The 13,477-nt window shown below is 45.4% G+C and overlaps 1 protein-coding gene across 1 annotated transcript in view; it reads left to right on the forward strand.

The window, feature by feature from the left end:
- Nucleotides 1-6,373: 6,373 nt before the first annotated feature.
- The window catches only part of EXPH5 (exophilin 5), a 38,581-nt gene continuing 31,477 nt past the window's right edge, over nucleotides 6,374-13,477 (forward strand). Inside the window, exon 1 of the mRNA XM_075049978.1 lies at nucleotides 6,374-7,063. Within this exon, the coding sequence (XP_074906079.1) occupies nucleotides 6,945-7,063 (119 nt within the window). The 5' untranslated portion in view covers nucleotides 6,374-6,944. The remainder of the gene's footprint in view (nucleotides 7,064-13,477) is intronic.

Below are 13,477 nucleotides of genomic sequence, written 5' to 3' on the forward strand. Positions count from 1 at the left end.
CCTGTTGCCATGAAAGGCCATAAGCAAATGACTAAGGCAGAACAGGAACAGGGCAAATGTACATGAAGCTCTCTCAAAATGTGTCTATTCTCAGCTCATGGTTTTTCCCAAGTGGTTTCTTTATTAAATAATCTTGAATGAATCTCTCTTTTAACTACTTCCACAGTCTCCCCTTGAAGCCTTTTGCATCTGTAAAATCCTTTGGCAAGGCATTGAACAAGTCCATCTCCTTTTGTTTGCATTGAAATCAGTTTCTATCACCTCCATTTGATGGCCTCTCATTCTTGTATTTGAAGAAATGCCAAAATCAATTCCTTTCCACCCTTTCTGTGCCATATAGAAATATAGAATATATAGAATTCCATATTCTATCATCTATATAGAGCATATAGATTAATATATATTCAAAATATATATTTATACTATAAAAATAGATTAATCTATGTTCATATTGTGTATGAATAAGTAATAAAATCTATACTCCATACAGAATTCCATATTCATATACAAGCTGTAGGAAAACCATGGATTTATTTTTCTTCCCTAATAAATTCTAATATTTGGTTTGCTTTTCTGATGTTTTTACAAGTTATGCATATCATAAAGACTTTGCTTCCAAAAGGTAGTAGTCAGCTCAGAGTCCATTGCTTACATGTGAAAGCTAGCTTTTCTGTGAAGCTAGGATTTTCTTCCACACATATTTCTTAGTCACTCTGTCTTACAAAGGCCTCCTGTGGTCCCTCATAGTCTTCCTTTGTCCTTACTATCCTGAATATCTTCACATCACAAACCTCCATACCACACCAGCAAACTTTCTCACCTCACTGCTCACTTCTTTCCCACTTAAGGTCACTTAAGAGTGTAATGAACAACACAGATCCCAGCACAGAGCTCTGGGAAACTCTGGCTGTGACCTTCCTCGACTGTAATAAGTAACCAGTCCTCTTACCCTCAGTTTCCTTTGTAACCTCTTATATACCCATAAAAGGACCTTTTATTTAATCTCATGACTACTAAGTTTCTTTGGAAACTGTTGATGATGGTACTGTCAAAAGTCTTCAAAAGTCCAAGCAGATTGGATCAACTTGACTGTCTTTGTCCAAATATTTGCTGACACCCTTCAAAAAGAGGATTGAAAGTAGGACTTCCCTTTTTAGAAGGCACGCTGACTCTTCCAAGGTAACTTGTATGAACCCAGGAGACCACTCATTCTGCCCCTTATTACAGTTTCCACAAATTTGCCCACAGGTCTGCTGCATAGTTCCTTGATCCTCTCTGAAAACTATTTTACAGCTGATATCTATTTGCCACACTCCAATCCTCAGGTATCAAGGACTACAGTGAGCAGTTACAGACTACAGTAAGTCTTCTTGGAACCCCTGGATGAAATAACTTCTAGTAGTAGTGATTTGTTAATGTTCATATTGTTACATAATCTCTTTTACAGTCATTTCCGTTTCAGTCAGACTCTCTTCTGGAAAAGTATTCTGGCATGTGGGCTTTCCTAGTTTCTTCCACACTGAACAACGATCTCTTCTCTGAAAAGGTATTCTGCTCTCTGTAGTGCTTCTTTTATACCCTGATCATTGATCAGCCCTACAGACTCTCTGATGAGCTTCTTGATGTGTTTGAAGAAGGGTTTAGTGCTGGTTTAGAGTCCTTTAGCAAGTTGCACCTCCCAGCTCTTTTTTTTTTTTTTTTTTTTTTTTTTGGTCTACTTAATTTTATTTTTATATGTTATCAGCCAGGATTTATGAATTTTTCTATTTTCTTCATTTGGATATGACTTCAGCATTTTGAAGGTTGCCTTCTTGCTTCTAATAACATCTCTTCCTTATTGTTAAGTCATGCCTGGTTCTTTCTACCTTTACTCAAGCCTGTCTTAATAGGTTGCATGCTCTGGCATATAACCTTAATATGTTAAATGCATAATTCTGCTGTGTCCCAGGTATTGGCCTTGGGTGAGTATGTTTATGCACATATTAGTTAAGGAGGAAGAGAAGGTTACATAGTTCTGCCAAGAGAGCAGATGTCATACGCGGTACTAGCCAACCTATGGCTCTGACAGTCAAGACATCAGACCTACAATAAAGCAGAAATCCTGCCATCATTTCAACAAAACGTGGTTCCCTCCCATTCCAAGCAGTGCTCTTATACTCCAGAGACATACTGGTAACCACCTTCTTCATATGCCTCTCCAGGCCACAGCCCTCTGCAGCAAGCCCCTAAAATCCCAACCTGTCTTGCCCTGTGAGGGATCCTGCTCACAATCTTCTCTTCTCTCCAGCCCAGAGAAAGTGCAGTCCCATTGAGTATTCAAAGTGAAATCAGTGATTAACTGAATCCTAAAAGTAAGGGAGGAAGAAGGACAGACAGACAGTCATAAGGAAAAAGCAAAACAAAGGGGTGTCATGAAGTCATTGTCCAAAGCAGCACCAAATACACCAAGAGCAGCGTCACAAAGTGCAAGGGTCAGACTGCAGCCACATTTTCAGACATCTCTCTCACGACCATTTTTCTTTGCTGCCATGCAGTCCTAATATCTTTTTAGGATATCACTCTTACATTTCTTCTGGTAGGCAAAAAACAGATCATATCTTGCCGTGATGCCCTTTTGCCGTTCTAAGTGATCAACAAGTCTATTTCAGCAGAAACAATCCTGTACTAGAAAAAAATGAGGTGTTCATATAGACAATGTATGGGGCTAGAAGGCGTTAGGACGAGAGGCAGGAGCAGCAGCGAGCAGTACTTGTAAGGTGAGGAAATCCGCCATGTTGGTAGGGCAGAGTCTAAAAGCGGGGTAAGGGAGCGGCCCACACTCAAGGGATTGGGAGGAAAAGAAAAGCAGGTGAATGAGAGACTCGGCGAGAGGAAGTACTTGAGGAAATTGTGAAAAGGAGCAGACTGCAGCCACACAGGCTGCAAGATGTGACTTGTGAATGTGGCGTACCTTGAAGATTGGCTTTCCCTGTGGGAGCAGGCCTACTGCCTGTGGCGGTTTCAGGGTGGACAGCAATGGCCTACACTCTGCAACCTGCTCAGCCCAGTCCTGGCTCCCTCCTTGCCTCACAAGAGGCTGCGTAGCACGCAAACGGCTATAATAACACAAGCAGCATTTGGATGTTGATGTCCAGGCAATCTTCAAAGGGTACCACTTCACAGTTAAAACACCTAAATGAAAAGTCCAAAGCTCTTTTGAAATGGGAGCTGAGGGCCCAGTGACAGATCCTGGAGGACACTCACTGCTCAGTAGAAATGTCTACCGGTGGCAGTGGGAACCGTGCACTGCAAGCCACCACATCCCCTGAAACTCAGCTGGACCTCTCATTGTTAACATAATACACAGAAATCAATAATGAGTATTAAACTGAGATATAAAGTATGGGCTTGTTAAACAAGGAGAGTCCCTGCTTTTGTTCTTATGAGTAGTATGATCAAACTATTTTTGACCTAGGTTAGTGTTAGAAATACTTGTTTCAAACACAATAAGCAGATTTAATACATTTTAAATGAAAGACGCTTCATATTTATTCTTTGCCTTGCCATGAAGTCTTTTTCACATAGCACAGGGAGTTAATTAAACTAGCCTTCACTAACCTGCGTGACAATTTACACAGTAATTAGTTCAACAGGAATAGACAAGACCTTACAGTTCTTCCAAGCCTCAAGGCTGACACGAGCCTCAAGGCCAATTGCTACAAGATTCAGCCAACCCTCCTGCACATTCCCCTCAATTCCCTAGCTACAGATCAACTTTTAGAAACAGCCCCCCTGGCTTTCTGGAGTCCTACATTTTTAAATCCTTCACCGAAAGTAAGTGAAGTTAACACCACACATTAGTACAACAGTATTTGTGAAATGCAGGTTTTGAAGAATTTGCCCTATAATTAAGGTATGTGTGTCAGCATCCTCTTTAGTGGCATTGGCAATTAACATTACTAATAGACGTCTCATGTCTGCAGTCTCTCATATGCTACTTTGGCATATGTTTCAGGTTGCTAAACAGAAGAAATGCTACTTATTTACAAGAAAACACTTCTGTATCTTCCTGGAACAGCTGTTAGCTAAAAACCATGGAAAAAATTTAGACCGTGTTATCCTCTTTTAGGTTTATGCAACAGAAATTAAAGCACATAAGGCACTAGAGACTCTAAGTACTGGAATACAGGCAGTGTATCCTTGCCATCATGATCCATACATGAAAAAGACATAAACTTTAAAGTGAGGTGGAGTAATGATGAGACATATGGAAAAGTGGTTATTTTTCACAAAATAAATTCCTGGTAAGACTCCATAAATAGCAGCTGTTTCTAGTCATGATCCAACGCATGTTTTGTAATGCTGATACAACATACCAAAGATGCTTCCAACGCACATTTTGTAATGCTGATACAACATACCAAAGATGCTGTGTAAAATGAACATCATCTTACCATACAAGATGGCTATGCCCATATCTCTAAATATTCTGGATAAAAGCCACTGAAATAATAACTACTGTGATGTCTGGCAGCATCTCTCTAAAGCCAGTAGTGTATGTACTTGTCACTCTTCTAAGTAATCCCACCACATTGCACAGAATGAAAAACTTATTTGTTATTACCTGAAAGACCATACATTGCTCATATATTAAATAAAAGCCTTGTCCCTGCTCCCCTCAGCACTGAAAGAATGCTAACATACATTTTGGTGATTAAAAAAAAAAGCCAATTAATCAGATTGCTAGAAACGAAGAAAAAGGATGACAGAAACTTAGAAATACAATTCCACTCTTGACTTACATGCAGGATAAATACAATTATAGATAAAGTCACCAAATTTATCGGGGAACATCACCCTTTCTTTGTAAGGCCTGTAGTACATAACTTCCTTTGCAAACTCGTAAGAACACATGCATCCTTCCTATGTATTCTGTATGTATATTTTTTATCATAGAATGGTTTGGGTTGGAAAGGACATATAAAGGTCATCTAGTCCAACCCCTTGCAATGAGCAGGGATGGATCAGGTTGCTCAGAGCCCCATCCAACTTGACCTTAGATGTTTGCAATAAGAATTTTAAAAACTACAGCCTCACCAACAATATAAAACATTGTTTTTAAGGCAAGAGTGGGCATTAATGAGGCATTGTGGGGAGCTTTTAAGGCACGAGTGGGCATTGATGAGGTTCATTGCAATGGACGTACAGAAAAAAATGTTATCGCATCCCCCCTCAGCTCTGGGAGCAGACCAGTGTGATGCAGAAGCACCATGAGCAATTGCTTCCAGTATCCTGCAGGTGCCAGGCAGAAAGGGAGAGTGATGTCTAATCCACTGCCTGGGAGAGTCCCAGGGAGAACTCCATATGCTCAGCTTCTGCTGGTAAAACAGTCACTCCACTATGCTCAGTGCAACAGAATGGGGAAGACAGGACGTTTACCCTTAGAGAAAAGTTCTGTAAGTTCCTAATGCACCAGTGATGGCTGTGGCTTTTGCACCTTTAGAAACAACAACACTTGGACTTTAGCCACAAGCGTCTCCTATACCCTATTAAAAATTCACCATGTCTTTTCTCTGTGGGAGACACCTCCCCTTGACATCTTCTAAACACCATAGTTCTTCATAGATTTCACTACATTTTCATCAGCTGTATCATAGCCTTGGGGTTTTTTTTTGGTCACCAGGAATCAGGTAAGGTCCTTTTTGGGCCAGACTAGTGATGCCAGAAGCTACATCACAACAATGAGGCTCCTGCATCCTGTTATTCCTGCTGCGCTCTAAGGTCCTTATTTCCACTTGCACCACACGACTTCCTAGTGGGGAAGCTTTCTTCTGCGGCCCCATGTCAGTCAGCCTGCTGCGGGGTGGGAAGGTGGCTGCGTGCTGCTCGGCTCCGCTCCTGCTGCAGACCTCCGTGCTGACTTCTCCACTGCCTCGCTTTTCCGTAACAAAAATTGGGGTTTATTTTCTTTCTCCATACAGCTGTGCTCACATCTGCAGTTCAGTCCTGAATAAAGCCCTTCTTTGATAGAAAAATTTCAAAGGACATTTTACTAACTCTTCAACTAGGACAGTGTACTAGATAGATACGTACTTTGGAGAGAGACACCTGTTTGTGCTGCTCCCACCAGCACCCAGCTGAGATCCATCAGAGCCGTCAGAACGAAATTACTTCCGAGATGCGGTTGTAACGCCCGGGTCAAAAACTTCTGTTCTCTACTATTTCTTCGGGAAAACCTTAAAGGAGAGTCAATATGAAACACTGCCCCGTTCTTCCCCCGTGAAAAAGTTACCGCTTTGCATCCACTCCGCAAGACTGCAGGCACGTCCTTCTACAGGGGCAGGAGGCTGCGGGCGGCCGAGAGGCCGAGCGGAGCCCGTGCGGAGCGGCGAGGCCGCGCTGCCCCGGTGCCGCCGAGAGCGCCTTGGCGGCGGCCCCGCCCCGCGGCCGCACACGAGCCGCCGGCGCCGCCGCGGGGCCCGAGGCGGGCGGCGCCAGGCGGGCAGAGGCGCGGCGTGGCTGCCCGGCGTGGCTGCCCGGAGGGAACCGCGCCGTGACCGCCGCCGCCGCCGCCGCGGGGGGACCCGCACCGTCCCTCAGAGGTCCCCCTGAGCGGGCGTGCGCTCCGCCTGGCAGCGCCAAGGTAAACACCGCGCCGAGCGCTCAGCGCAAACACCTGAGTCAGGCGGCGGGGCGCAGGCACAGGGCGAGCCCCGGCCCGGCCTCCCGGCCCGCCCCGCCGCCCTCGCTCCGGAGGGTGCTGCCCAGCGCGCTCCTGGGCGGTGCGCTGCCGTCCGGGGCGGCGGCTCCGGCTCCGGCTCCCGCCGTCCAGAGGGAAGCGCGTCCCGCGGGTGCCGGCGTGCGCGGTCCTCCCGGGGCTCGGCCATGCTGCTGTCGCTGCAGGCTCCGAGGGGGTCAGCGCTGCCCGCCTGCCTCCGCCCGCCCGCCCGGAGATAAGCCAAGCCATGACCGCAGCGCCTCGGGGGCCGGATCTCAGTTTTTTAAAGGAGGAGGAAGCCAGGGCCATATTTCAGGTGCTGCAAAGGGACTCGGAGCTCCGGCGGGCTGAGAAGGACCGAGTCAGGTACCAGGCTCGACCCCCGCCGTCGCTGCCCACCGCACCCGCGCGGGGGCGGAAGGCGCGGAGCCGGGCGGCGGGGGAGCGGAGGGGCGCACGGCCCCGGCGCGGGGCGGCGGCGGCGCCCGCGGGTGCTTCGCCCCGCTGAGAGGAGCGGGAAGAGGGCCGCCCCGCCGGGAAGGGTCTGCGCCGGCCGGGGCGCCGCGGGGGGCCAGGGAGGGCCGGGCTCGCTGCGCGGAAGGCTGTGGTCCCGCCGGGGGAGCGGGAGGGCCGGCCGCCAGCGCCGGCTGCTGCGGGGCCGCCGGAGCCGCCCGTCCCGGGCATCTGCAGCATCGGGACGTTTGGGAGACGCGTGTTGTGACAGAGACGGCTCTGAGTCACGGCTGTTGCTCCCCGTGGCTCCTCTCCTTCCCCGAGGAGGAGGAGAGGGCCACTTCTGTCTCCCGCGGTGCCGCTGGCAGGGGGCGTAGCCTAAATCAGCTCTGGTACCAGGGGAGACAACGGTGCCGGGGAAGTTTTGCGGGACCTTGCAGGGAGGCTCGGCGGCTCTCGGGCCGATCCCGGAGCCGATCCTGGCAGCTTTTGGAAACCAAGCCAGGCACTCGCCTGGCTGAAAGGTTGTTCACAAGACCCTTTCAAGTGACTTAACTGAACTCCCTCTGCATTCAGGTACGCAAGTCGTCCTGCGGTACGTGCATCTTATACGAGCTGTATGAAGAAATAGAACAGCCTCGACCTTGTTTCTGGCTCCTATCTCCCCCGTGTGCAATGACCAAAGCTATTTGTATTGATAGTGAAAGCAAAGGTCAAGGAATTAATAAAAATTATGCTGGAAGATGAGCCGTTTATTATTAAAGGTTATCGTCTCTTCCTCCAGATGAGACTTGAGGTAGCTTGTGGGCAGTTTGCAAGTGAGAGGCAGTGTCCTCTCAGACTCGCAAGTGGGCACCTTTCACAAGTAATGCTTCTGCGTAAGATGTAGAAGGAATGTTAATGAATAACATTTCTGTCAAGTGGATTGTTGCACTGTGTATTTTTTATTTCAGTCAAGTGGACTTTATGATCGGCATGGTTAAACATTATGTGTCAACACTGACTTGCATCTAAAACTTGTCTTCTTTTTCTGCAGCATGTGAACCTGGACTGGGTTAAGTGTGACGATTTCTTTCTTCCATAATTTGGCATTACCTTTCTTTCTTTCTTTGATTGATTTCTGTTCCATGTGTCCCATTATGACCCAAAAAAGGAGGAATATTTTGCTGGATATGGAGAATTACATGGCTGGATGGTTTTAAGTTTAAAACTCTGGGTGAGACTAAAGCTGGAGCAAATGCAGTGAGGCTTCCAGTGCTGTGGAGAGGCTTGTGAAGTAATAGCCTGCTTTTGAACTCAAGGCTTCCACCTGCCCCCAAATTTGTATTTGTTTCTCTGTGTACTTAGGACTTTGTCAATAGAAAGTGGTCTCTCTCTTTTTGCAAAAGCTGTCAAAATAAACATGCCATAAGAGGGCATTTCTGGTGATGCTTTACTGAGATGGAGTCTACTTTAAATCTCAGCTGAAGAGGCATTCAGAAGTTGAGCAGAAGATAGGTGAAGTGTGTATGATCAAAGCACCATACTGAAATCTGGGTTAAACGCTGGATCTCTCAAAGGCTTTGTATGTGTCCTTGGGGAAGTTTCTTAATCTCTCTTGGGCCTAATAAGAGTACTTTCCTTCTCACTCCGCTTGTCTACCTGGTCTTATTTAGACTGTAAGCTCTTCAGGCCAGGGGATTCCCATCAGAAGAACATGGGTTCCAGTCTGTGTGGTGTTGCCCTGTGCTACTATAATCTAAATAACATCAGTGATCACCCTGGAGGGCCAAATCCTGCAGTTCCTATATGACCACAGTGAGCTTCAGAGGCTCTAAACAAAATTGCATTTGCTCCCCTTGGTCCCACATACCTGCCCCCTTGGCTCTATGTCATTCTTATTACTATTATTTTGATAATTAACTTTGTACACATTTTTTTCAGTTCAGAAGTTTTAAAATAATGCTTGAGCACTGTGGCAGCCCACTCCTGGGATGCTTTCAAAGTGTGATTTTGAAGTATGCTGTCAAACAAATGAGGCATGTAGGAGATGCTGTGGAACGGAAGGAGAGGTTTCATCAATACTACCTTTTTGCATGGAGTCACTGAAGTCAGTTGTCCCCCGAACTGCTCTTAAGCATGGTTTTAGAAAGAGCTACTTGGAGCTGGGCAGGGTCAGGGAGCAAGTCAATAATAACCAGTGGGCTCACTGGTCAAGTTTGTTCAGTGATCATCTTTATTTACAATATAGCATGTCCCTGTATAGACCAATCTAGACTGGATTGACAGAGGGAATGAAGCATTTGCTGGCAGACCACAAGTCAGGTTCTAATGACTGCGCTGATCTTGCCCGTGCTGTTTGATGTCATAGAAGCAAGCACATAGCTGCACATCTCTTGAAAGATCAATGAAAAACTAAAATCCATTCCCAGATACGGCTCTGGAATCAAAAAAGCAGGAATGGGCTTTTCTCTCTTTACAAGCTGCATTTGTTATATAAAAAAAGTTAACACCACTTAATTTTGAAAGACAAAATCAAAGTAAGATCAAAAGATGAATCCTGACATCCTGTATGGCTTACGGTGTCCAACAAATGACAACCATGGTTCAGAGGTTGATGTTTGTGATTTTCACATAAACACAAATGTACTGCAGTGCAGCATGAAATACTGACCTTCTCAAATTCCTCCTCAAGCGCATTGAGCTCTCAGCTATGTAACCGTAATTGTTTCCAGACAAATATATTATTTTTTCTTTTCTTGTTGCTTACCTACACTGGAAACTTGATAGAACTACTGGATCTCTCTTCACCCAGACAGCCCACACCTTCATGAAGTCAAACACATACTGGGGGCATTCTCTGGGAAAAGGTTAGTTGCTTTATACAACCCCTCTCCATCTCCGTTTCTCTTTCTCTCTGTAGCCTTTGTGTGGAGTGGGAATGTGTGACTTACGTGGTCGATTGTGCACATTTGTGTAGCAGTGGGCCTCACTTTGTGCTGTCCCTCCCTGCTCCCCCTGATGCCCCAGCACATCCTCTGGGTAACATCGGCCCTTTCCCAGCTCCCGTGGCAGGCTTCGCACCTCTAAGCCTGGTTTGGAAGACCTCGCAGTATTGCTTTCCCTTTTGTGCAGAAATGAACTGTGTGACCTGTTGGACCTTTATTTGTTCTTGCTGCTGGTGGGGAGCTGAGCTCCTGATGTGCCCAAGGCTGCTGGTTCCCCAGACTGCCTTTTTTTTGCCTGTTTTCTCCTTTCCAGTGCCCTCTTGTGGCTCCTCTCAGCAGTACCTTTGAACACCAACAGCAAAATAGCCGTACCCTGACTCCTTCTCCCACGAAACAGGTTCAGAGAAGCAGCAACAGTCAGCTTTGGTGTAACTCACATGACTGTTCACTGCTATATCCACTGAAAATAATTTAGAAACTTAGTAATCACGTATTTCATAATTTAAAAGAAGAATTACATATTAGTTTTGGACTTGGGTAACACCCAGCTTCAGTATTCTTTGTTGTTCCATCAAATCCAGTCTTACTCATAATAGCAACTTGGAAAAAGCTTCATTTATCATAAGCATTAACGTGAGAGAAAAAATGGAATATAGGGTCTGTATATCAATGTACATGCATTCTTCTATAATAATAATTGCAATGTTAGGATAGAAGTCCAGCTCAAGTCACAAAATGCTACTTTAGTAAGCCTGGTTAATGAAACGGATGATTTTGCAGATGCTTGTGAAAGAAGGTTCCTTCTCCCAAATATTTCAATCACAGTTAGATGCCCAGGAGGAGATAGGAAGGAATCTGGCAAGTTCAGAGGGCAGTGTCATGTTCAGATGGCTCCCTAACAATTCAGCTTCCATAAGGACACAATGAATGCTTGCTGTAGGCACAGTTATTAATACCACAGGTCAACTTTCCATACGTAATGAAATAGGCCTGAAAATCATAACATAAAAACATTTTGGGTCTTATTCAACTTCTGGTTTCAAGGCTTCAGGGTGCACCCAGCTCATCTTCTCAAGCTTTGTTCTGCAGCTGCTGGGGACAGAAATTAAAAAAGAATTGACAGCTGATATTTGCATGCAGAGCCCCAGGTCCCAAAGGTTTAACAAACCTGTAGGTGCTTCTCTTTTCTGTCCTTTCTCCAAGAAGCTGATGGGCAGAGTGACAAGGGAGGCTCGCTGCTTCCCGTCTCTTCAGGACGGCACTTCAGAGCCTGGCAGGTAGCAGAGGGACTGGCAGTGCCTGTAGGAAGGCTCAGCAGCAGTAGGGTATGAAGCTGTGGGACACAGAGGTGGAGCTGCTGCCTTTTACCTCCGAGGCAGCTCCTCCCTCTGCAGAGTGTGGAGAGGTGGACAGTGCCCAAGCAGGTGTCTTTCCAGTCTGCTTTGGGGCTCTGATGCATCAGACTGGCCGAACACAGGGTGCAGAGATGCACCTCCACCGCTGAACAGCACCGGGGCCCAGAGAAGGCAGCTGAGACAAGAGGAGCCAGGAGACATGGAGCCAGCTACTTAAAAGAGGCAGCAGGTAGGGGGTTGTGGCATGGGAACAGGTAGCTGGTACATTTGCATGTTGTCCAAAAAATGAACAGTTGGGAGATACAGCAGAAGAGCTACAGATAAATAGAGAATGTATTTAAAAGGGCAGAAGAGCTCTGAATTCTTTAATTATTAACTTTATTTAGGACATTTGTCTCTTTTATATAATACTCCTATTATGACTACATACAATAGCCTTGTGCCATTTTAGTTTATTAATCTTTGAGAAAAAGGGAGATACTGTTATCTTCACTTTCAAATGAGACACTGAAAATAACTGAGAGACTGAGCCACTGAACAGGGAAATGAACCTGCCTCCCTGAGTAGCAGTTTACTTGCTAGATCATGTTTCAAGAAGCAGCTGTGCCTGTATTGTGTAAGGAATTCTTTCTCTTTTCAGTAGGAAGAATGGAAAAAACTTAATTACCAGCTCTAGAACGTATCTTAGGCATCAGCCACTGTCTATGAATATGAACTGAAAAAAAGAGAAAAGGGAAATGGAGCTTTTGGGAGACAAGAGCACTCGTTCCGTTTGCTTTAATTTGTTTTGCTTATTTCCAGGTTGGTTAATGCTTTTGCTTTTTTTTATTTAGTAGATTTATTCTTACAGATCTATGACAATGAGAATAAATGGCAGCAAAGCAGAGTTTTGTTTTAATTTATCCTCAAATATAAAGATGAAAAGCAAAATAAATTAATTGGGAGGTACAGTCAGCACCACTCACTGCTCTTCTCTTGGTGACCCATTAACAGCATATGATTCTCGTGGGAAAGATGAATCCCCTCCTTTGTTCTAGACAGTCTCTACAACAAATCATTTGGAAGTAGTTACTTGTTACAGGAACACAACTGTTCTTACTGCCTTACGGCAGATCATTTACTGAGTTCATTGTCTGTTGCAAGTAATTCCTTATTGTATTCTCCTGACTGACATTTGCTCTCACAGGTCTGGTATAGAAGGTGGGAATAAAACACTGCGTGGGGAATGTATTTTTTCACCTTTTTCCATTCTCATAACCTTGGAAGGCATTTGTTGCAGACGTGCAGACATACTCAGCACCCTCTTGGTGCTTCAATTCTTTTGTCTTGCTTACAGTTTGAGGGGTCTGACATTGTAGCCTTTATTTTGGCTTAGTAGTCCTGTTGACCCTCTTGCAGCCTCTCAGAGACTAAGAATAACTTCTTGGATGTTAGAGATCTAGATTAGGGGCCCAACTCCTTATAATTGCAAAGAATTTTTAGAATCAACCCCAAAATACCCATAAGCTGCATGGGTGAGGTGAGCAGGCAGGATACCAGGACAGCACCACTTGGGTATATTGTTGTTCCAGTGGAGCTCCATCCCTGAACAAAGCATTAATAAAGAAATTCTTTCACAAGAGATACTCCGCCCGGGATGTTTCGGGGCACAAGTGCTCTATTGTGTCTTGTTTGTGGAGTAGATACTATTATTGTTTACTACTGATACTGTGCCACTGGCATGTTTAGTGGTTTGTAAACACTTATGAAAACAGGTCCTTGAAGCCCTGAAGTGCTAATATGCTAAGGAAGTGTAAATAGAAGCAAAAATGGCAGGGAAGACTGTGATTAAAAAACTTTACTCAGTTTGGTAAACAATTACTGTCATAAATAATCCCACTTTGGGACTCCCCTTGTTCAAGTGGGTGTACCGTAACCAAAGGTAATTAGTTAAGTTGTATATCGAGTTTTTTCCTCATCGCCAGTTTTTAATAATCCTATACTGGGGGGGGCGGGGGAGGGGGGAGGTATGTAGAGTCAAGGACTGGGGCTTCATGTGAGCTGAG

The sequence above is a fragment of the Buteo buteo genome, chromosome 18 (assembly GCF_964188355.1).
Source record: "Buteo buteo chromosome 18, bButBut1.hap1.1, whole genome shotgun sequence".
Lineage (NCBI taxonomy): Eukaryota > Metazoa > Chordata > Aves > Accipitriformes > Accipitridae > Buteo > Buteo buteo.